General features: G+C 45.4%; 2 protein-coding genes across 2 annotated transcripts in view; both read left to right on the top strand.

Moving 5' to 3' along the window:
* Positions 1-22,203, top strand: part of NLRP5 (NLR family pyrin domain containing 5) — a 70,465-nt gene extending 48,262 nt beyond the window's left edge. Inside the window, exons 11-15 of the mRNA XM_050771664.1 lie at positions 261-431; positions 9,248-9,418; positions 12,815-12,985; positions 18,334-18,504; positions 21,792-22,203. Coding sequence (XP_050627621.1) covers positions 261-431; positions 9,248-9,418; positions 12,815-12,985; positions 18,334-18,504; positions 21,792-21,924 — 817 coding nt within the window. The 3' untranslated portion in view covers positions 21,925-22,203. The remainder of the gene's footprint in view (positions 1-260; positions 432-9,247; positions 9,419-12,814; positions 12,986-18,333; positions 18,505-21,791) is intronic.
* Positions 1-25,128, top strand: part of ZNF444 (zinc finger protein 444) — a 319,216-nt gene that overhangs the window by 201,933 nt on the left and 92,155 nt on the right. The gene's annotated exons all lie outside the window — the stretch shown is intronic.

Below are 25,128 nucleotides of genomic sequence, written 5' to 3' on the forward strand. Positions count from 1 at the left end.
GATCGCGCCACTGCACTCCAGCCTGGGCGACAGAGCGAGACTCCGTCTCAAAAAAAAAAAAAAAGAGTATTTTCTTGGGACTGATACACTGGAGTTGAGTTTGCAAGTCGAAGGCACAGAGGATGTGACTTCACCATATTTCTGCAAGGACATGCCAACTGTGGGGGTGATACGTCTTTCCCCCCTTTGCGAAGGAGGGGGAGAGATGGAACTTGAAGAAGGCACCTCATCATGTCCTCTCTGGGGCGCTCTCCTTGCAGACTGGAGGACTGTGGCATCACGGCCATGGGTTGCCAGAGTCTGGCCTCAGCCCTCGTCAGCAACCGGAGCTTGACACACCTGTGCCTATCCAACAACGACCTGGGGAACGAAGGTGTGAATCTGCTGTGTCGATCCATGAGGCTTCCCCACTGTAGTCTGCGGAGACTGATGTGAGTCTGGCTTGCTCCCCTGTGAGGACTTCCTAGCTTTCTAACATAGTGTGGTGTAGCTCTCAGCAGAAAGCAGTGGGGTGGGGTGTGGACGTCGTCATATGAAGGGACCTAGTATGTGCCAAATTCTGTTCACATCTCCTAGATGTCATCCTTTCTTGGAAAATTCTGTGTCTGCCTTTGTGTTATCGTACAGTGGGAAGTCATTTGTTCAAGGACAGTCAATTCTCATAATTGGAGGTCGTCATGTTCTACAAAGTCACCCTTGAGCACTGAACCAGCCAGCACCGAGCCATTGCCCCTGGGAGAGGTACAGGGTTAGCTTCCTGTGAACCTCTACTCACGTTTTCATCAGTCGAAAACTTGGTATTTCTTGTTTCCGTTCAATGGCTTTTACTTGATACACATTGTTCATTCGTTAACATTGAGCGCATGACCAACGGCACCGTGACTCGTGCCTGACAAAGCTCACCTGACAGAGGTGATGGAACTCTCAGCCTCCCCACCCTCCCCAGCATTGGAGGGTACTTTGGTGCTACGCTAGGTCATTTTAAACAACAGAATTGCAGCGGGGCGCGGTGGCTCACGCCTGTAATCCCAGCACTTTGGGAGGCTGAGGCGGGTGGATCACTTGAGCTCAGGAGTTCAAGACCAGCCTGGCCAACATGGCGAAACCCTGTCTCTACTAAAAATACAAAAAAATTAATCGGGCGTGGTGGTGCATGCCTGTAATCCTAGCTACTCAGGAGGCTGAGGCAGGAGAATCACTTGAACTTGCAAGGTGGAGGTGGCAGTGAGCCGAGATCGCACTATTGAACTCCAGCCAAGGCGACAGCGTGAGATTCCATCACACACAAAAAAAGAAAAGAAAATTGCCCACAAAAAGCACAAAAATCTAACAAACATGGCACTAAAGACCCTCATAAAGGACACTTGTTGACAGTGGAGAGCTGAAATCAGTTCAGCCTCCACTGGGAGCAACATGGGCGCCTGGAGACTCAAGTTCTTTTCTGCTCTGCACACATGCATGTCCAGGAAGGACTGAGCACTCCCGGTGTTGATATGGAGAATTACCAACACATTATAGCAAGTAGGAAAATTCACAAATACAGAATCCATGAATAACGAGGATCAATTGTGTTGATTATTACTGCATTTATTCATTGCTAGTGATAGAGACAAATGCAGTTCTCATTTTATTTTTCCATAAGTTATTGGGGTACAGGTGGTGTTTGGTGACATGAGTCAGTTCTTGTTTTTTGAGACAGACTTGCTCTGTTGCCCAGGTTGGAGTTCAGTGGCACGATCTCAGCTCACTGCAACCTCTGCCTCCCCTCCCAGGTTCAAGCGATTCTCCTGCCTCAGCCTCCCGAGTAATGAGGATTACAGGCATGCGCCACCATGCCCGGCTAATTTTTGTATTTTTAGTTGAGATAGGGTTTTGCCATGTTGTCCAGGCTGGTCTCAAACTCCTGACCTCAGGTGATCTGCCCACCTCGACCTCCCAAAGTGCTGGGATTACAGGCTTGAGACACCATGCCTGGTCAGGTTACATGAGTAAGTTCTTTGTGAGATTTTGGTGCACCCATCACCCGAGCAGTATACACTGCACCCTATTTGTAGTGTTTTATCCCTCATCCCTCTCCCACTCTTCCCCGCCAAGTCCCCAAAGTCCATTGTATCGTTCTTACACTTTTGCATCCTCATAGCTTAGCTCCCACATATCAGTGAAAACATACAATCTTTGGTTTCCCATTCTTGAGTTACTTCACTTAGAATAATCTCCAGTCTCATCCAGGTCACTGCAAATGCTGTTAATTCATTCCTTTTTATGGCTGAGTAGTATTCCATTGTGTGTGTGTGTGTGTGTGTGTGTGTGTGTGTGTGTGAGATATGTATATGTATATGTGTGTGTATATATGTATACACACACACACCATAGTTTATCCACTCACTGATATATATGTATACACACACACACACACACACCATAGTTTCTTTATCCATTCATTGATTGATGGGCATTTGGGTTGGTTCCAAGATTTTGCAATTGTAAATTCTGCTACTATAAACGTAAGGGTGCAAGTATCTGTTTCGAATGATGACTTCTTTTTCTCTGGGTGGATACGCAGTAGTGGGATTACTGGATCAAACGGTAGGTCTACTTTTAGTTCTTTAAGGAATCTCCACCCTGTTTTCTATAGCAGCTGGACTAATTTACTTTCCCACCAGCAGTGTAAATGTGTTCCCTGTTCCCCACCTCCACCCCAGCATCTGCTGTGTTTATTTTTTGATCATGGCCGTTCTTGCAAGGGTGAGGTGGTATCACATTGTGGTTTTGATTTGCATTTCCCTGATTATTAGTGATGTTGAGCATTTTTCATATGTTTGTTGGCCATTTGTCTATCTTGAGAATTGACTATTCATGTCCTTAGCCTACTTTTTGATGGGATTGTTTTTTTCTTACTGATTTGAGTTCATTGTAGACTGGATATTAGTCCTTTGTCAGACGTGTAGACTGTGAAGATTTTCTCCCACTCTGTGGGTTCTCTGTTGACTCTGCTGACTGTTCCTTTTGCTGTGCAAAAGCTCTTTAGTTCAATTAAGTCCCAACTACTTATCTTGGTTTTCATTGCATTCACTTTTGGATTCTTGGTCATGAAATCCTTGCCTAAGACAATGTCTCGAAGGGTTTTTCCAATGTTATCCTCTAGAATTTTTAGAGTTTCAGGTCTTAGTTTCAAGTCTTTTATTTTTATTTTTTTAAACAGAGTTTTGCTCTTGTCGCCCAGGCTGGAGTGCAATGGCACGATCTTGGCTCACTGCAACCTCCGCCTCCCAGGTTCAAGTGATTCTCCTGCCTCAGCCTCCCCAGTAGCTGGTATTACAGGCACCCATCACCACGCCCAGCTAATTTTCATATTTTCAGTAGAGACGGGGTTTTGCCATGTAGGCCAGGCTGATCTCGAACTCCTGATCTGCCCGCCTCAGCCTCCCAAAGTACTGGGATTACAGGCGTGAGCCACCGCACCCGGCCAGGTTTAAGTCTTTAATCCACCTTGAGTTGATACTTGTATAAGGTGAGAGATGAGGATTCAGTTTCATTCTCCTACATGTGGCTAACCAATTGTTTCAGCACCATTTGTCAAAAAGGGTGTCCTTCCCCACTTTAGGTTTTTGTTTGCTTTGTCAAAGATCGGTTGGCTGTAGGTATTTGGGTTTGTTTCTGGGTTCTCTATTCTGTTTCATTGGTCTATGTGCCTATTTTTGTACCAGTACCATGCTGTTTTGGTGACTATGCCTTATAGTTTGAAATCAGGTAGTGTGATACCTCCAGATTTGTTCTTTTTGCTTAGTCTTGCTTTGGCCATGTGGGCTCTTTTTGGTTCCATTTGAATTTTAGAATTGTTTAATTCTGTGAGGAACGAGGGTGGTATTGGGATTGCATTGAATTTTGTAGATTGCTTTTGGCAGTATAGTCATTTTCACAATACTGATTCTACCCTTCCACAAGCATGGGCTGTGTTTCCATTTGTTCGTGTTGTCTATTTATTTCAGCAGTGTTTTGTAGTTTTCCTTATAGAGGTCTTTTACCTCCTTGGTTAGGTATATTCCCAAGTTGTGTTGCGTTGTTGTGTTGTGTTTTGTTTTGAAGCTGTTGTAAAAGGGGTTGAGTTCTTGATTTGATTCTCCACTTGGTTGCTGTTGGTATGTAGAAGAGCTATTAATTGGCGCACATTAATCTTGTATCCGGAAACTTGAATTCTTTTATCAGTTCTAGGAGCTTTCTGGAGGAGTCCTTAAAGCTTTCAAGGTAAAGGATCATATCGTCAGCCAACAGCGACAGTTTGACTTTCACTTTACTGCCTTGGATGCCCTTTCTTTCTCTTGTCTGATTACTCTGGCTAGGACTTCCAGTATTCTGTCGAAGAGGAGTGGTGAGAGTGGGCATCCTTGTCTTTGTTATGCACGTGTCTAAGTGAAGAGACATCCTGAACAGGCTAAGTGTGAGCAGCAGGACTGTTTATTCACTCAGGTGCAAGCGGGCTGAGTCCAAAAAGAGAGTCAGTGAAGGGTGGTGGGATTGGAGCTAGTTTTATAGGTTTAGGGGTAAGCACTGGAAAGTTACAGTTTGGGGCCTTTTATTGTGGGCAGGGGAAGAATGTCACAAGGTACACTGTCACAAGGTGGGAGGGGTCAGGGCACAATGTCACTAGGTTGATTGATCAGTTAGGGTACAGCATGTTGCAGTGGTAGAATGTTCAAGGATGGCTAATCGGCTAAGACAGGAGCTAGCTGTTTTTCTTCTTTTGTGGTTTTCCTGTTGTCCTAGACGTTCTGGCTCCAAGAGGCCTTCTGGATGTGTACATGTGGGTCACAGAGGTCACGATGGCTTGACCATGGTACAGCCTGCTCAGAAGACCTCAGTCTCGTTCCGGTTCTCAGAGGGAGTGCTTTCAACTCTTCCCCATTCAGTATTATGTTGCCTGTGGGTTTGTCATAGATGGCTTTTATTACGTTAAGGTACGTCCCTTGTATGCCAACTTGGCTGAGAGTTTTCATCATAAAGGGATGCTGGATTTTGTCGAATGCTTTTTCTGTATCTATTGAAATGATCATGTGATTTTTAATTCTGTTTATGTGGTGTATCACATTTAATGTACATGTTAAACCATCCCTGCTATGAAACCCACTTGATCATGGTGGATTATCTTTTTGATACGTTGTTGGATTCAGTTAGCTAGGATTTTAAGGATTTTAGCATCTGTGTTCATCAAGGATATCAGTTCATAGTTTTCTTTTTTGGTTATGTCGTTCCCTGGTGTTGGTATTAGGGTGATGCTGACTTCATAGAATGAATTAGGGAGGGTTCTTCCTCTATCCTGTGGAATAGTGTGAAAAGGATTGGTACCAATTCTGGTACTGATTCTTCTTTGAATGTCTGGTAGAATTCTGTGAATCTGTCTGTTCTTGGGCTTTTTTGTTGGTAATTTTTTAATTACCATTTCAATCTCACTGCTTGTTATTGGTCTGTTCAGGATATCTAATTCTTCCTGATGTAAGCTAGGAGGGTTGTATCTTTCTAGGAATTTATCCATCTCTTCTAGGTTTTCTAGTTTACATGCATAAAGGTGTTCACAGTAGGCTTGAATTATCTTTTGTATTTCAGTGGTGTCAGTTGTAATATCTCCTGTTTGCTTTCTCAGTGAGGTTATTTGGATTTTGTCTTGTCTTCTTGGTTAATCTTACCAATGGTCTTTGAATTGTATTTATATTTTCAAAGAACCAGCTTTTTGTTTCATTTATCTTTTGTATTTTTTTGTTTCAGTTTCACTTAATTCTGCTCTGATCTTGGTTATTTCCTTTCTTCTGCTGGGTTTGGGTTTGGTTTGTTCTTGTATCTCTAATTCCTTGAGATGTGATCTTCGAGTGTCAGTTTGTGCTCTTTCAGTCTTTTTGATGTAGGTGTTTAGGGCTATGAACTTTCCTGTTAGCACTGCCTTTGCTGTGTCCCAGAGGTTTCAATAGATTGTGTCATCGTTGTTCAGTCTGAAGAATTTTTTAATTTCCATATTTCATTTTTCACCGAATGCTCATTCAGGAGCAGGTTATTTAATTTCCATGTGTTGGCATGGTTTTGAAGGTTTGTTTTGGAGTTGATTTCCAGTTTTATTCCACTGTGGTCTGAGAGAGTGTTTGATATAATTGCAATTTTCTTAAATTTATTGAAGCTCATTCCATGGCCTGTTATGGTCTATCTTGGAGAAAGTTCCATGCACTGTTGATTAGAACGTGTGTCTGCAGTGGTTGGATGAAATGTTCCGTATGAATCTGTTAAGTACGTTTGTTCCAAAGTATAGTTTAAATCCATTGTTTCTTCGACTTTCTGCCTCATGACCTGTCTAGTGCTGTTAGTGGAGTATTGAAGTCCCCCACTATTATTGTGTTGCTGTCTATCTCACTTTTTAGGTCTATTAGTAATTGTTTTATGAATTTAGGACCTCCAGTGTTGGGCACATATGTTTAAAATTGTGATATTTTCCTGTTGGACAGGCCTTTTAACCGTTATGTAATGTCCCTCTTTGTCTCCTTAACTGCTATTGCTTTAAAGTTTGTTTCATCTGATCTAAGAATAGCTACCCCTGCTCGCTTTTGGTGTCCATTTGCATGAAATGCCTTTTTATGTGAGTCTGTATGTGCCAGGTGAGTCTCCTGAAGGCAGCAGATGGTTGGTGAGTTCTTATTTATTCTGCATTCTGTATCTTTTAAGTGGAGCATTTAGGCCGTTTACATTCAATGTTAGGATTGAGATGTGAAGTACTGTTGAAGTCATCGTTCTCTTTGTTGCCTGTGTACCCTGGGTTGTTTTTTGTTTTTTGTTTTTTGTTTCTGCTTTTTAACTTGTATTTTTGTTTTATAGGTCCTGTGTGATTTATGCTTTAAAAGAGGTTCTGTTTTGATGTGTTTCCAGGATTTGTTTCAAGATTTAGAGCTCCTTTTAGTGGAGTCTTGGTAATGGCAAATTATCTCAGCATTTGTCTGAAAAAGACTGTATCTTTCCTTCATATAAGATGCTTAGTTTCACTGGATACAAAATTCTTGGCTGATAATTGTTTTGTTTGAGGAGGCTGAAGATAGGGCCCCAATCCCTTCTAGCTTACAGGGTTTCTGTCAAGAAATCTGCTGTTAATCTGATAGGGTTTCCTTCATAGGCTACCTGGTGCTTCTGTCTCACAGCTCTTAAGATTCTTTCCTTCATCTTAGCTTTGGATAACCTGATGACATCGTGCCTAGGTAAAGATCTTTCTGTGATTAATTTCCCGAGTGTTCTTTGTGCTCTTGTATTTGGATGTCTAGGTCTCTAGAAAGGCCAGGGAAGTTTTCCTCAATTATGCACCCAAATATGTTTTCCAGGCCTTTAGAATTCTTTCTGTTCCCAGGAATACCAATTATTCTTAGGTTTGCATTTAACATAATCCCAGACTTCTTGGAGGCTTTGTTTATATTTTCTTATTCTTTTTTTCTTTGTCTTTATTGGATTGGATTGATTCAAAGACCTTGACTTCAAGCTCTGAATTTTTTTTTTTTTTTTTTTTTTTTTTTTGAGACAGAGTCTCACTCTGTCACCCAGGCTGGAGTGCAGTGGTAGGATCTCAGCTCACTCCAACCTCTGCCTGCTGGGCTCAAGCGATTCTTCTGCCTCAGCCTCCCAAGTAGCTGGGACTACAGGTGCATGCCACCACATCCAGCTAACTTATTTTTTATTTTATTTATTTTTGAGATGGAGTTTTACTTTTGCTGCCCATGCTGGAGTGCAATGGCGCGATCTTGGCTCACTGCAACCTCCGCCTCCTGGGTTCAAGCAATTCTCCTGCCTCGGCCTCCCGAGTAGCTGGGATTACAGGCATGCACCACCACGCCTGGCTAATTTTTTGTATTTTTAGTAGAGATGGGGTTTCTCCATGTTGGTCAAGCTGGTCTCGAACTTCCAACCTCAGGTGACCCACCTGCCTCAGTCACCCAAAGTGCTGTGATTACAGGCGTGAGCCACCGCGCCCAGCCTGTATTTTTAGTAGAGATAGGGTTTCACCCTGTTGGCCAGGATGGTCTCTATCTCTTGACCTGGTGATCCTCCCGCTTTGGCCTCCCAAAGTGCTGCTGGGATTACAGGTATGAGCCACAGTGCCCAGCCTGAATTTCTTTCTTCTACTTGTTCAATTCTATTGCTGAGACTTTCCAGAGCATTTTGCATTTCTAAAAATCTGTCCAGGCCAGGCGAGGTGGTTCATGCCTGTAATCCCAACACTTTGGGAGGCCGAGGCAGGGGCGGATCATGAGGTCAGGGGATCAAGACCATGGTGAAACCCCGTCTCTACTAAAAATACAAAAAATTAGCCGGGTGCGGTGGTGGGTGCATATAGTCCCAGCTACTCCGGAGGCTGAGGCAGGAGAATGGCATGAACCCAGGAGGTGGAGCTTTCAGTGAGCCGAGATCATGCCACTGCACTCCAGCCTGGGCGACAGAGCAAAACTCTGTCTCAAAAAAAAAAAAAAAAAAAAAAAAAATTGTACAAAGATTCCTGATTTTTTATTGTTTTTTCTTTAAGCTATTTCCTTAAATACTTCTTCCTTCGCCTGTATCATATTTCAGATTTCCTTGCATTGGGCTTCACATTTCTCTAATCCCTCCCTGATTAGCTTAATAACTAACCTCTTGAATTCTTTTTCAGGAAAATCAAGGATGTCGTCTTGGTTTGGATCCATTGCTGGTGAACTAGTGTGATTTTGGGGGGAGGTTAAACAGCCTTGTTTTGTCGTATTACCAGAGTTGGTTTTCCGGTTCCTTCTCATTTGGGTAGGTTCTGTCAGAGGGAAGATCTTAACCTGGCCGGGCGCGGTGGCTCACGCCTGTAATCCCAGCACTTTGGGTAGGCCGAGGTGGGGCGGATCACAAGGTTGGGAGTTCGAGACCATCCTGATCAATATCGTAAAACCCCAACTCTACTAAAAATACAAAAGCTAGCCGGGCGTGGTGGCGCATGCCTGTAATCCCAGCTACTCGGGAGGCTGAGACAGCAGAATTGATTGTGCCCAGGAGGCGGAGGCTGCAGTGAACTGAGAGCTTGCCCCACTGCACTCCAGCCTAGGTAACAGAGCAAGACTCCTCAAAAAAAAAGAAAAAGAAAAGAAAAAGAAAACAAATATGACCCCTCCTACACAGAAGCAGACTGGACCTGGGAGCAGAGCAGCAGCTCACTTGAGGTCATGCGGGAGAATGAGTGTCCCGATCTTCTTTCCCGTGTGTGCGCCCACAGGCTGAATCGGTGCAACCTGGACACGGCTGGCTGTGGTTTTCTTGCACTTGCGCTGATGGGTAACGCGTGGCTGACGCACCTGAGCCTTAGCGTGAACCCTGTGGAAGACAACGGCATGAAGCTTCTGTGCGAGGTCATGAGAGAACCATCTTGTCATCTCCAGGACCTGGAGTGAGTTTCCCATGGGTGTTGGGTCAACTCTATCATACGGGGGTCTGGAGTTCCTGAAAGGTCAAGAGATAGGAGCAGGGAGACTGGAACCACAAACTGCTTTCAGGGTGAGCTCTGACACTCGTTCTTCTGACGGCACCCTAGGTAAGTTGAGGTGTGAACACCACGATGAGCACAGGAAGGGCCGATGGAGCCTCATGGGAGGAACCATGAGTTCTGAATCACCCTTGGTCCCTAAACATTGTCTGTTCCTCAGAGGAAGGCATCTTGCCCTAAGTTCATCTTCAGTTATTTATCTATATGGAGAAGGGAGAGTGCTTGTCTCTTAATCTCTTTCCCTCTGGGGCTCAAATGTCTTCACCCTTTGTGGAAATGTTTCTATTGAAGAGGAATATCCCGTCATTAAACAGACTTTGGAAAAAGTAAAAGAGCTCAGTGAGCAAAAATCAGTCTTCAGTCTCACAACCATGCAGTCATCCCTGTTAGTGGTTTGAATGTCTTCTGGGGTTCTTTCTTCCTAGATGCAAACGTGCATTTGATGGTTTACAAAGAAAGGATCATAGTAGTCGGCACTTAATGCAACTTAATGCATTCTTTATTTATTTATTTATTTATTTATTTATTTATTTATTGACTCCTGCTCTGTTGCCCAGGCTGGAATGCAGTGGCATGATCTCAGCTCACTGCAACCTCCGCATACGGGATTCAAGCAATTCTCCTGCCTCGGCCTCCTGAGTAGCTGGGATTACAGGCATGTGCTGCCATGCCCGGCTAATTTCTGTACTTTTAGTAGAGATAGAGTTTCACCATGTTGGCCAGGCTGGTCTCAAACTCCTGACCTCAGGCAATCCACCTGCTCTGGCCTCCCAAAGTGCTGGGATTACAGGTGTGAGCCACTGCACCCTGCCAAGCACTTAATGCATTCTTAACATGTGGCGGGCAGAGCACTAAATATTTTGTATATCTAACCTCATGTAGTCTCACCACCCCCCATCATATCCAGTGGAGAACTAGAACTCCCAAGAAACCAAAACTTTTGGCACTGGTCTCACATTGCATCTGAGGATATGTCTATTATAATAAACGAAGTACGGTGAGGTATTCCATTGAATGATATATTCTTTAAAAATCTCTGGCCGGATGCAGTGGCTCATGCCTGTAATCTCAGCACTTTGGTAGGCCAAGGTGGGTAGATCACAAGGTCAGGAGATTGAGACAATCCTGGCTAACACGGTGAAACCATGTCTCTACTAAAAATACAAAAAAAATAATAAAAGCCGGGCATGGTGGCAGTCACCTGTAGTCCAGCTACTCAGGAGGCTGAGGCAGGAGAATGGCATGAACCTGGAACCTGGGAGGCGGAGCTTGCAGTGAGCCGAGATGGCACCACTGCACTCCAGCCTGGGCGACAGAGCGAGACTCCGTCTCAAAAAAAAAAAAAACCAAAAAATCTCCTAAACTTTAAAAGTCTCCTAAAGCTGGACACGTACCTTATATCTAGTGTTGCCATCATGAGCATAAATGATTTCATTCTAAACCTTTGTGTACTTGGTAGCATCTGCGTTTTCGTTACAAAGGTAGGATTAATGGTCCATGAGTGAGGTATCGTTTTGAGATCTCTCTCTTCCCAAGAACAAAAGAAAGGACTTTGGTATGGATTCTAGTTCACAAACTTCTGAGTGCCCCCAAGTATTAATTCCACCATTTGTTTGAGTTGTTTCAAGTCCTACTTCTGCATGATGTAGAATCTTAATCTTAGTCAATTAGAGACATTTTTTTTTGAGATGGCATTTAAGTGCTGGGAGGTTATCTGGGTCTCTCCATCACCATTTATCCATGCTGGCACCAAAGACTGGGTCACCCCCACCTGACCTTCAAGGGTTGGCCCTCACAACTGCATCTGGTTTTTTTGTTTTGTTTTTTTGTTTTTATTGTTGTTTTGTTTGTGTTTGTGTTTGGTTTGGTTTTGGTGTGTTTTGTGTTTTGTTTTTGTTTTTTTGAGACAGAGTTTTGCTCTTGTTGCCCAGGCTGGATGCAATGGCATAATCTCAGCTCCCTGCAGCCTCCGTCTCCCGGGTTCAAGCAATTCTCCTGCCTCAGCCTCCCAAGTAGCTTGGATTATAGGCACCTGTCACCATGCCCAACTAATTTTTTGTATTTTTAGTAGAGATGGGGTTTCACCATGTTGGCCAGGCTGGTCTCGAACTCCTGACCTCAGGTGATCCACCCACCTCAGCCTCCCAAAGTGCTGGGATTACAGGTGTGAGTGAGCCACTGCACCTGGCTGCATCCCTCTTTATTCTTGACCCGATGGCTCCTGAAGATGGACCCTCCCAGCCCCAGTGCTATCATTCTACCCTTAGCCTCCCAAGCTAAAGAGACTTGGAGGCCGTTTCAGTCATTTCTCCTGCGATAAACCATTCAGATGTTATCTTGGGGGCCACCCACCCCATCTTCCCCATTTTCCCCATTTTTCCTAGGAATACAAGCACAAAACTTCCCTTTTTGGATTCTAGACCTATCAGCATTTCAGTAACTTCCGTCCCCTTTTCTCTCTGTCGCGGCTCTGTCAGAGGCTCTCCAATTTCTCCTCCTCCCTGCATTTCCCTCCTCCCTCCCCATGGAGAATCTTGACCTCATCTCCAAGTGGAAGCAAACTCTGATGTGCTCATTTCTTTTAAAGATACCTTCAGCCGGGCCGGATGTGGTGGCGGGCGCCTGTAATCCCAGCTACTCGGGAGGCTGAGGCAGGAGAATCACTTGAACCCAGGAGGTGGAGGTTGCAGTGAGCTGAGATCGTGCCACTGCACTCCAGCCTGGGCAACAGAGTGAGACTTTGTCTTGAAAAAATACAAAATAAGCCAGGCACGGTGGCTCACACCTGTAATCCCAGCACTTTGGGAGGCCGAGGTGAGCAGCTTACCTGAGGTTGGGAGTTTGAGACCAGCATTACCAACATGGAGAAACCCAGTCTCTACTAAAAATACAAAATTTGCCGGGCATAGTGGCGCATGCCTGTAATCCCAGCTACTCGGGAGGCTGAGGCAGGGAGAATAGCTTGAACCCGGGAGGTGGAGGTTGCAGTGAGCCGAGATCACGCCATTGCCCTCCAGCTTGGGCGACAAGAGCAAAACTCCTTCTCCAAAAAAAAAAATAATAATAATTAATTAAAAGAAAAAGATACCTTCAATCACACCAGACACTTCCCCGCCCTCTGCTGTCGTCCCTCTCTGGAGCCAACGGATACCACGTGGTTTAAGCCGTTCACAGGAGTGGACAGAACAGTGGCCGGTCAGGAAGGAATAAAGGAAACTGCAGCTGATGCTGCTGAACCTTCTCCCGCTGCTTCACTTTCCTGGAGAGAAGCAGACCGGCTCTATTTCCCACCTCGTGCAGGTTGGTGAAGTGTCATCTCACCGCCGCGTGCTGTGAGAGTCTGTCCTGTGTGATCTCAAGGAGCAGACACCTGAAGAGCCTGGACCTCACGGACAACGCCCTGGGTGACGGTGGGGTCGCTGCGTTGTGCGAGGGACTGAAGCAAAAGAAGAGCGTTCTGACGAGACTCGGGTAACTTCCTGGGGCGCCTGTTTGCGGGCCGGGCTGGGAGGAGCGGGGGGACCCCAGCGTGAGGTTGCTTGAACAACGATGATGATCTGGTTTCCGTAAGTCCATCAAGTTAGATGGAGGACAACCTTTGCAGCACCACAGATCTGGGTGTGAGTTCCAGCTCGGCTCCTACGGATGAGACGGAGGAAGTGGCAAATGCTTGGGAACAAGGTCTGGAGGTAGAAAATCCTCAGCTGCCCATTGAACGACCCCTGTGTGCTAGTCCTGGTGCTAAGTGGCAGAAGTATGGAAGTGAAAAGACCTTGGTGCTGTAGTGTGAACAGTCTAGAGACAAAGACGGGCAGAAAGCAAGTGATGACCTGAGTGGTCCTTAAAACTTCTTTGAGCATCAGAACCACCCGGGAGCATAAGACAGAGCTCCAGTATGGTGGACCGTGGTTCAGCTGTAAAAAGGAAAGTGCTGAGGCCGGGCGCGGTGGCTCACGCCTGTAATCCCAGCACTTTGGGAGGCCGAGGCGGGTGGATCACTTGAGGTCAGGAGTTCAAGACCAGCTGGACCAACATAGGGAAACCCTGTCTCTACTAAAAATACAAAAATTAGCCGGGCGTGGTGGTATGTGCCTGTAATCCGAGCTACTCAGGAGGCTGAAGTAGGAGAATCGCTTGAACCCGGGAGGTGGAGGTTGCAGTGAGCTGAGACCATGCCACTGCACTCCAAACTGGGTGACAGAGCTAGACTCCGTCTCAAAAAAAAAAAAGGAAGTCCTGCTACGTGCCACCACATGGATGAGCCTTGAAAACAAGCCAGCCACAAAAGGTCACATGGTGTATAATTCCATTTGTATAAAATAATCAAATTCATACAGAAAGTAGAGAGGTTGCCAGGGCTAGAGGGAATGGGAAATAGAAGTGGGGACAGCTAAATGGGTCTGGCGTTTCCTTCTGGGGCGATGGAAATAGTCTGGAAGCTAGTAGAGGTGGCTGCACCGCACTGTGAACTACTCTAAAATGGAATGTTTATTACCACGTGTGAGCACTGACCATCCACTAGTCTTGTATGTATGCTGCTTATAACTCCATGGCACCGGCCAGGGTGGGGGTCACCTTCCTATTGTGTTAAGACGCTTTAATCTGGGCAACCCCCCAACCTTTTTTTTTTTTTCTTTTTTTTTTTTTTTTTTTTTTTTTTTTTTTTTTGCGACAGAGTCTCTCTCTGTCACCCAGGCTGGAGTGCAGTGGCACGATCTCAGCTCACTGCAACCTCCACCTTCCAGGTTCAAGCCTCAGCCTCCTGAATAGCTGGGGCTACAGGCGCCCGCCACCACGCCCGGCTAATTTTTTTTAATACATGTAGTAGAGACGAGGTTTCACCATGTTAGCCAGGCTGCTTTTAAACTTCTGACCTCAAGTGATCCGCCAGCCTCAGCCTCCCAAGTGCTGGGATGACAGGCGTGAGCCACCGCGCCTGGCCGGGATCCCTTTCCTTCTTGAAGTCACGCATTGTTCGAGTTCACCACGCTTTGATTCTGTCCCCTCAACTTCTTTCTGTGTGGTCATGCCCCTTCTTTTTTTTTTTGAGACGGAGTCTCGCTCTGTCGCCCAGGCTGGAGTGCAGTGGCGCGATCTGGGCTCACTGCAAGCTCCACATCCCGGGTTCACGCCATTCTCCTGCCTCAGCCTCCCGAGTAGCTGGGACTACAGGCACCTGCCACCACGCCCGGCTAATTTTTGTATTTTTAGTAGAGACGGGGTTTCACCGTGTTAGCCAGGAAGGTCTCAATCTCCTGACCTCGTGATCCGCCCACCTCAGCCTCCCAAAGTGCTGGGATGACAGGCATGAGCCACCGCGCCCAGCCTGTTTTTCTTTTAAATGTAGTCTCTCCCTTAGCCTTCTGTTCTTGGCTTAGCCTTTTGTTCTTGGGTGTGTCCACCTACAAACACTCCAAGCTTCACTGAACCGCATTCTCCACCCTCTTGGCACCTGCTGTTCAGTAGCTGAGAATCGCAGGATCAAAACAGGCCGTGGCGAGTTGCTGTCCTGTGCAATCGGGTCATGGATATAAACTTGTTTTCCCAGCATTAGTCATCTGGTCCACTCATTTTCCCTACTACCTGAGACAATTTCACAACAATTTCATTCCCTGGAGACGTGTGCACCTACCTTGTTCTTCTGGATGCTTAACAAACGACCCCCACCCCTGCAAATAAGATAAAACCATTTACTTTGAAAGCCCTCAACCTTCTCTCAAGAAGCCAACTTTGATCTGCACCAGTACACACAGCTGGGCGTGGTGGCGGGTGCCTGTAGTCCCAGCGACTCGGGAGGCTGAGGCTTGAACCCAGAAGGTGGAGGTTGCAGTGAGCTGAGATCGTGCCACTGTGCTCCAGTCTGGGTGACAGAGAGAGACTCTGTCGTGCCAAAAAAAAAAAAAAAAAGTTTGGGGGGTGCCCAGATTAAAGCCTCTTAACACAATAGGAATGTGACCCGCCCCCGGTGCCATGGAGAGTTATAAGCAGCATACATACAAGACTAGTGGATGGTCAGTGCTCACACGTAGTAGCAAACATTCCATTCCAGAGCAGTTCACAGTGCGGTGCAGCCACCTCTACTAGCTTCCAGACGATTTCCATCGCCCCAGAAGAATATCCTGTACCCATTTAGCTGTCCCCCTTCTATTTCCCATTCCCTCTAGCCCTGGCAACCTCTCTACTTTCTGTATGAATTTGACTATTTTGGGTATTTTATACAAATGGAATTATATACCATGTGACCTTCTGTGGTTGGCTTCTTCGTTTTCAAGGCTCATCCATGTTGTGGCATATACCAGCACTACTTTTTTTTTTTTTTTTTTTTTTTTTTTTTTTTTTTTGAGACAGAGTCTAGCTCTGTCAGCCAGTCTGGAGTGCAGTGGCATGGTCTCAGCTCACTGCAACCTCCACCTCCCGGGTTCAAGCGATTCTCCTGCCTCAGCCTCCTGAGTAGCTGGGACTACAGGCACCCACTACCATGCCCGGCTAATTTTTGTATTTTTAGTAGAGACAGGGTTTCCCTATGTCTTTATTTACCCACAATAAATCATGGCCGGGCGTGGTGGTTCATGCCTGTCATCCAAGCACTGTGGGAGGCCAAGGGGGTTGGATCACCTGAAGTCAGGAGTTCGAGACCAGTGTGACCAACATGGCAAAACCCCATGTCTACTAAAAATACAAAAGTTAGCCAGGCTTGGTGGCAGGCACCTGTAATCCCAGCTACTCGGGAGGCTGAGGCAGGAGAATCGCTGGAACCCGGGAGGTAGAGGTTGCAATGAACTGAGATCATACCGCTGCACTCCAGCCTGGGCAACAGAGCGAGACTCCATTTCAAAAAAACAAAAGTATCCCTGCAGTAGTTAGTTTGACCCATGTTAATCAGAGGTAGTTTCCTCTACGTTGGGAATCCCACAGTCATTTGTGTGCAGCACCTTTCACCGTCACGGATATACCTCCCCCTTGCATCTATCCTCAGCCTCCCTGCTGGATGTTTTGTCTTTATAAATGCTCAGATATTATTTTAAAAGCAAAATGAAAATCTAACCTCACCATCTAGCCATAGGTGGCTAAAATAACTTGAGCTGCATCTCATTAGCTTTTTACTCTATCATAAGAACTCTGGCTGGGTGCGGTGGCTCATGCCTGTAATCCCAGCACTTTGGGAGGCTGAGGCCGGTGGATCACTTGAGGTCAGGAGTTTGAGAACAGACTGGCCAACATGATGAAACTCCATCTCTACTAAAAACACAGGCGGGCTCCTGTAATCCAGCTACTCAGGAGGCTGAGTCAGGAGAATCGCTTGAACTGAGAAGGTGGAGGTTGCCGTGAGCCGAGATCGTGCGACTGCACCCCAGCCTGAGTGATAGAGCAAGACTCAGTCTCAAAAAAAAAAAAAAAAAAAAATCCAAAATGCACAATCTAGAATGATTAGTACGTGTAAAACCTATATAGCTACCACCTAATTTAAACAATGATTAGTATTTTAGTATATCTGGTGAACTTTTTTTTTTTTTTTTTTTTGAGAAGGAGTCTTGCTCTGTCACCCAGGCTGGAGTGCAGTGGCGTGATCTCGGCTCACTGTAAGCTCCGCCTCCCAGGTTTATGCCATTCTCCTGCCTCAGCCTCCTGAGTAGCTGGGACTACAGGTGCCCGCCACCTCACCCGGCTAGCTTTTTTTTTGGGTTTTTTTTCGTATTTTTTAGTAGAGAACGGGTTTCACCGTGTTAGCCAGGATGGTCTCAATCTCCTGACCTTGTGATCCGCCCATCTCGGCCTCTCAAAGTGCTGGGATTACAGGCTTGAGCCACCGCGCCTGGCCTCAGGTGAACTATTTCACAGCAACTTACGGATTTTGACATCCTGCCCCAAAATAACCAGCGTGCTCCCCTCAAAATAGGAGAACACTCCTATATAATGCCATTATTTAATGAGGTCCCTTGGCTTTCTGTTGCTCTTAAGGTGAAATTCTAAACCCTTCGTATGACCTACGTGCTCAGCCTCTACTTTCACCACTGTCTGTGGCTCTGCTCTGGCCATCTAGTCATCTTTGTTTCTCAAATGTGTCCCCTTCTTTCCACAAGCACAGTGTAGGGGGGTGATTTTTTATATCCGTGCATTTGTCAGTGTCCTTCCTGCCTTCTCACCTTTCTTCAGGTGCCGTGTTGCTTTCTCTGCAGGTCTGTGTTCCTTGTTATGTTCCCTCGCGACAGGCACGCTCAGCCTTTCTTTCATTGTCTTCCACAACTATAATTTGAGTTACCCGCCATTTCTCAAAGTGAGAACCAAGCACGGTTGCTTCACCTGGGAACTCGTTAGAAATGCAAATATTTGGCTGGGTGCGGTGGCTCACACCTGTGATTCCAGCACTTTGGGAGGCCGAGGCAGGTGGATCATCTGAGGTCAGGAGTTCAAGACCAGCCTGACCAACATGATGAAACCCTGTTTCTACTAAAAACACAAAAAAGTAGCCAGGCTTGGTGGCATGTGCCTGTAATCCCAGCTACTCGGGAGGCTGAGGCAGGAGAATCACTTGAACCCCAGAGGTGGAGGTTGCAGGGAGTCGAGATTACACCACTGCACTCCAGCCTGGGCAACAAGAGCGAAACACCATCTCAAAAAAAACAAAACTAAACAAAACAAAAAAACCCCCCAAATATTTGGGTCTTTCATCAGAACAACTAAACCAGAAACTGGGAGGCAGAGCCTACCACTTTGTTTTTTTTCCCAAAGGAAAAGTATCAAGGTGAAATTCATACGGGTTGAACGAAGGATCCATCATTGATCTTTGGGGTTATTTCCTGGGTGTCCTGACCCTGCAGGTTGAAGGCATGTGGATTGACTTCTGATTGCTGTGAGGCACTCTCCTTGGCCCTTTCTTGCAACCGGCACCTGACCAGTCTAAACCTGGTACAGAATAACTTCAGTCCCGAAGGAATGATGAAGCTGTGTTCAGCCTTTGCCTGTCCCACGTCTAACCTACAAATAATTGGGTAAGTCCCCAGCAATTGCCTTCTGAAACACAGACCTGTTTCTGTTCCAGGCTTGTTAGCTGGTGGAGAAGCAGTTTAGGGGAAAAGTTGAGGTCATGGCTTGAGCAGCCAGATTTTACTCTGTTGGCGAGTGACCAGTACGTTCTGAGTACCATGCTGGATGCTGGAGATACAGGAATACGGGAGATAGAGGCCAGGTTCTAATATCATGGAGCTTCTGGGTGTGTTGGAAAGGGTACAGAACGTTATAAATGTTTATGCTGAAAAACTAGAATTGCTGTATGATCCAGCAATCTTCTGAGTATATACCCAAAAGAATTAAAAGCAAGATCTCAGATTTCACACCCATGTTCATAGCGGCATAATTCACAATAACGGCCAAGAGGTGGAAGTAACCCGGGGCATTCATGGATGAAAGGATAAACAGAATGTGGTATATACCTATGATGGAATTGTATTCAGCCTTAAAAGGAAAATTCTGGCTGGGTGCGGTGGCTCAAGCCTGTAATCCCAGCACTTTGGGAGGCTGAGATGGGTGGATCACGAGGTCAGGAGATCGAGACCATCCTGGATAACATGGTGAAACCCCGTCTCTACTAAAAAATACAAAAAACTAGCCAGGTGAGGTGGCGGGCACCTGTAATCCCAGCTACTCGGGAGGCTGAGGCAGGAGAATGGCGTAAACCCGGGAGGCGGAGCTTGCAGTGAGCTGAGATCCAGCCACTGCACTCCAGCCTAGGCGACAGAGCAAGACTCTGTTTCAAAAAAAAAAAAAAGAAAATTCTGACACATGCTACATGATGGAATCTTGACATGCCAAGTAGAATAAGCCAGTCCTAAAAAGACAAATACTGTAGGATTCTACCTCTATGAGGTACGTAGAAGAGTGAAATTCATAGAAACAGAATGGTGATTTCCAAAGGATTGGGGTGAGAAGTTGGGGAGTTGTGTAACAGGTGCAGAGTTTGTTTTGCAAGATGAAGAATTCTGGTGATAGATGGTTGTGGTGATGGTTGCGGTGATGGTTGCACAGCCATGTGAGTGTACTAACACCACTGAACAAATTCACCTAGCAGAAAATTTCTTCAGTAGCTCACATACAACATTTCAGCCTCCCCTCTTACTCCTTGTACAAGTCTAGAAGGCTGAGTTGATGGAGTTCACAGAAATTCTTCAGGACCATCTCTTAAGACTAGTAGTTTCTTTCATAAGAAAGTGACAGTTCATTGATGTCTTCAGTGTTTAGTGGTAGAAAATGCATTTGTCATTTAGGACCTCATATTCATAGACAAACAGGAGTTCAGAGATATCCCTGAGCATGAAGGAACACAGTTGTACTTGAAGGGAGTAAAATCTTGAGAAATACATAGCTGGCAGCATTGATAGCCCATTTGAGGTTGGTTGTGGTGTATTTATGTATTTTACTTCAAGTTTTTTGAGATGAAGTCTCACTCTGTTGCCCAGGCTGGAGTGTGGTGATGCGATCTTAGCTCACTGCAACCTCCACCTCCCGGGTTCAAGCAATTCTCCTGCCTCAGCCTCCCGAATGGTGGAGATTATAGTTATGTGCCACCACACCTGGCTAATTTCTACATTTTTAGTAGAGACAGGTTTTCACCATGTTGGCCAGGCTGATCTCAAACTCCTGACCTCATATGATCCACCAGCCTCAGACTCCCAAAGTTCTGAATGACAGGCATGAACCACCACGCCCGACCTCCTTGTGCTATATTTATAATCAATAGAAAATTTCTCAGTTGAGTAACTGTTTTCCCCAGTATGGTCCAGCTGATGGCAGTTGAGTTTATCCAGGGTTCAAGTTCTAGCACATGGGTATAACCAGGAAGAAGTCAAAAGTGGCTGTGGTAGACCCTGGAATCATAGGAGGAAAGTGAAGACAGGATGGGGAAGATGGATTGAGAAACATGGCTCAATGAATCTGGGAGTCTTGGTGTGGTCAGAACTGTTACAGTGACAAAATGAGCTGAAAAGATGCAGTGCTTTTGAAAGAATGTGTTTGTATCCTTGACTTACAAGGCATGATAGCAGTTGACAAGATCAGTGGTGACTGGGACTTAGTAGTTGAAGTAGGATAGAAGTCAGACCTAGATTTACTGATTGACCTGTTGTGGCTCTGTTTCCCCATCTGTGAAATGGGGGTGGTGCTATGTATCTATTTAAATATGTTTATTTCTCCTCTAGTAGACTGTAAGCTTGGTAAGGGTGGGAACTTTGCCTTGTCCATCCCTATACGGGAAGTCCTCATTTAATGTCATGGATACATTCTTAGAAACTGACTTTAAGCAAAATGACATATAATGAAACCAATGTTTTCTCTTGGTTATGACAATGACTCTGAAGAAAATGACATTCTTTGAGAATCTGCTGTAGTAGTTTTGCTTAAAGTCACTGTTTCCAAGAACCTATCAATGACATTAAGGTAGAACTTACTGTACCTTCCCAAACCCTGTAACAGGACCTGACACAGAGACTCTAAAGAAGGAATTCATGGATGGACTGAAGGATCATGCCTGCATCTTAGGACTGTTGTGAGGAGCAGGTGCCTTTAAAAGCTCAGCGTAGTATCTGACCTGTCCAAGTTTCTTTACAGGCAGAGAATTACTTTTATTCTATAGGGAACATGCTACTGTTATCAAGCAAAAGTGGCTCACTGCCTGATGTGCTAGAGGCCAGTACTGTGACATTGGAGATTTGAGGGGGAGTAAAAGCCCTATACTGCAGGTCAGCTCACAAGGAGACAGGAGTCAAGCTCAAATCTGTCTCCCCATGCTGGCTTCAAGGCAGTATTTCTATTAGAAAAGGTTCAGGAAGTAGATTCTAAGATTAGTAGGTGATTAGAAGAAAAGGGGAGGTCTGGAAAGTCCTTGGGCATGTGTAATTATCTATTCATGCTACCTCATGGGTTGCATGTGCCAATTTAGGGAGAGTTAGTATAAAACCTGGTGGAAATTCAGGCTGTGACATCAGCAAGCTCATTCTCTGCAAACTCTAGCCTTGCCATACTTTTTCTAGCCGATTTCAGCCAGTTCTTTCATAAGTAGGGGGGGGGAGTCTCCATGTTTCAGCAAGCTGTTTCTTTTATTGTCTGCCATCCTGCAAACTCAAGAATTTCTGTTAGTCATTGGTTTCTTTAACTCTTTTAACTACTGTTCCTTAAGAGTACAAGAAAAGGTTTGAGATCCTTGATGAGGCTTCCAGGAATTTTGAGGAAGGGAGAAGAGTCGAAAGCAATGTCTCAGTAGCGAGTCCTCTCTCTGTCTCCCCAGGCTGTGGAAATGGCAGTACCCTGTGCAAATAAAGAAGCTGCTGGAGGAAGTGCAGCTGCTCAAGCCCCAAATTGTAATTGACGGTAGTTGGCATTCTTTTGATGAAGATGACCGGTACTGGTGGAAAAACTGAAGATACGGAAACCTGCCCCACTCACACCCATCTAATGGAGGAACTTTAAATGCTGTTTTCTCAGAGCAAGCCATGCCCCTGGAGTTCCTTCTCAAAGATGGAGAATGATTTCTGATTCTTATGAAGCCGTCAATGGTAGTGATTCTTTGTTCAATATACCTTGGTTACTGGATTTGAAGGCTGGAGACCTTCAAGTCATAGGACTGAGTATCTGTGAAATGTCAGTCCTACCTCAGAGCATACAGAGGGAATGAAATAAACACAGAGCATTTGGAAAAGGTGTCAAGTAGTGGTTTTCTTAACTAGTGAGGATATGGTTTAGGAGCAGAGAGGTTAGGAGGACCTAGATCTTTAAAAGCAGCCCCTGAATTTGGGTACCACAACTAGTGGTGTTTTTTTGTTTTTTTGTGTTTTGTTTTGTTTGAGACAGTTTCGCTCTGTCACCCAGGCTGGAGTGCAGTGGGGTGATCTCCGCTCACTGAAAGCTCCACCTCCTGGGTTCATGCCACTCTCCTGCCTCAGCCTCCCGAGTAGCTGGGACTACAGGCACCCGCCACCATGCCTGGCTAATTTTTTGTATTTTTAGTAGAATTGGGGTTTCACGGTGTTAGCCAGGATGGTCTCAATCTCCTGACCTTGTGATCCGCCCACCTCAGCCTCCTGAAGTGCTGGGATTACAGGTGTGAGCCACTGCGCTTGGCCAACTAATTACTGGTTTTTTAAAGCACATACCTGAATACCAAAGGATGGTGTTACTGTCACTCAATATCTGAACGATAAACATAAAGTCTAATTTATTCCTTAGTGTAATGAAAACTTGGTCTCACAGTCTCTGAGTAAAGCAGACTTCTGATCTTTGTAGGCAGGAATTTGGGGAGGGTACAGAATGAGGCTGAACCTTGAAAGGTATAAGGTAGCCTGTGGTTACTCAGGTGAGGCTGATTGGTACAGGTGGGTTCATCAGAGTGCATCCCTTCCCGACTGGATGAATTTCCGATGCAAAGAGCAGCTGTTGGTTGGTTTGTAAAGAAGCATGTTCACTGAGGTAAGTTGTCTTGGATCCATTGAATGGATTTAAACCTATCTAGGTAGTTACTTATTACCGTGACTACAGAACCATCGGTCTATTCCTAGAAGAGTGGAAAACTCTTACATTCTTGCCAAAATGTGCTTCTTATTATTTATTGTATTTATTTCTCTCATCCATGATGACGATGATGAATGATGATATCTAACACAGCCCTTACTGTATACCATGCCCTGTCCTAAGCAGTATGAATTACTTATTTGGTCTTTACAACACCTTGGAGGTAAGGATATTTCTTGCTTCCATCTTACAGATGAGGACATTGAGGTACAGAAAATAAACAGTGCACAGCAAGGCCAGGCGCTGTGGCTCACACCTGTAATGCCAGCACTTTGGGAGGCGGAGGCAGGTAGAATACCTGAGGTTGGTGGTTTGAGACCAACTTGGCCAACACGGTGAAACCCCATCTCTACCAAAAATACAAAAATTAGCCCAATGTGGTGGCTCGTGCCTGTAATCTCACCTACTTGGGAGGCTGAGGCAGGAGAATCGCCCAAACCCGGGAGGTAGAGGTTGCAGTGCACCCGAGATCATGCCACTGCACTCCAGCCTGAGTGACAGAGTGAGACTCCATCTCAAAAAAAAAAAAAAAAAAACGGATGCACAGCCAGTAAGTAACAGAGCTGCCATTCAGACCCAGGAAATCCGTTTCTGGGGTTCATTCTACTTACTGACATGTTGCCTCTACCATACAACCACCTTCCATGAGCCACTCACTGTACTGTGTGTAAATCTATAACTCCAGCAACCCCTTTCAAACTGGGGAATGTGTTAGCATCATTCCCTGTCAGCATATATTAGACAGGGACTGGCATATGCCCCCTTTTCTGCTCCCATTGCAATGGAGCTGGTAAAGTTTATATCGGTATAGGAGAAACATCAACTCTGCCGTTTGTTCTTGTAAGCATTATTTTCAATGTATAGTTCCTTTGCTGGAATACTTTTTAAATACTTGTGTGTTCTGGGAGTGTTTGTTTAAATACTTAGACATTGGACCAATGTGATGGGGGTTATGAGGTGAATGGGTAGAGTAGTGGGGGAAAAGTTAGCCCTTCAGAATCAGAATATCTGTCTTCAGGATACCTTTTCTCCCACATGGGACACATATCCATCTAACATAAAGACAAGGAGGTCAGGCGGGGTGGCTCACGCCTGTAATCCCAGCACTTTGGGAGGCCAAGGTGGGTGGATCACGAGGTCAGGAGATCAAGATCATCCTGGCTAGCACAGTGAAACCCCATCTCTACTAAAAATACAAAAAATTAGCCAGGCGTGGTGGCGGGTGCCTGTATTCCCAGCTACTTGGGAGGCTGAGGCAGGAGAATGGGGTGAACCTGGGAGGCGGAGCTTGCAGTGAGCTGAGATCATGCCGCTGCACTCCAGCCTGGGCAACAGAGCAAGACTCAGTCTCAAAAAAAAAAAAACCCACCATTAATGTTTGTGTTAACAAAGCATTACTGTGTTAGTCTTGTCTATCACTTTATATATAGCTAAAAATACACAATGTCCTCCTCCTGTGTCTGGTCAACTATCTTGAGCACTGCTGCTACCCCACCCTCAACTGTGACAAATATCCCACTATGTAAAGTTGCAGCCAAAGGGAAGGTCAAAGGGAAAAGCTAAGTTTAGAAACAATGTTTTATTTTTATTTTTTAGAAACATCTCACTATCTTGCTCAGGCTAGTCTTGAACTCTTGGGCTCAAGTGATCCTCCTGCTTCAGCCTCCCAAAGTGCTGCAACTACAGGTGTGAGCCACTGTGCCCAGCTTCAAGTTTTTGATGCTGACCTGTGTTCAAATTCTGGCTGCTCTGAGTGACTTTTGTGACACTATACAAAGATCAACTTCCATGGGCTTTTGATTTATCTGTAAAGTAGGAAAAATTGTAGTTACCCTATAGAATTAGTTTCAAGAAGAGCTGAATCTCTGTAAAGCAACTCTAAAGTGGCTGGAGAATTCACTCCATCAATATTTACCTACATGTATTATCTGTTGCTGTTTACAACATTACCACAAACTCGGCAGTTAAAACTCATGATCTCAGCATTTGAGTCCAGATATGACTCAGCTGGATCCTCTGTCTCAGGGTCTCACAAGGCTGCAGTGAAGGTGTTGACC

Source organism: Macaca thibetana, chromosome 19, assembly GCF_024542745.1.
Source record: "Macaca thibetana thibetana isolate TM-01 chromosome 19, ASM2454274v1, whole genome shotgun sequence".
NCBI classification, from domain to species: Eukaryota; Metazoa; Chordata; class Mammalia; order Primates; family Cercopithecidae; genus Macaca; species Macaca thibetana.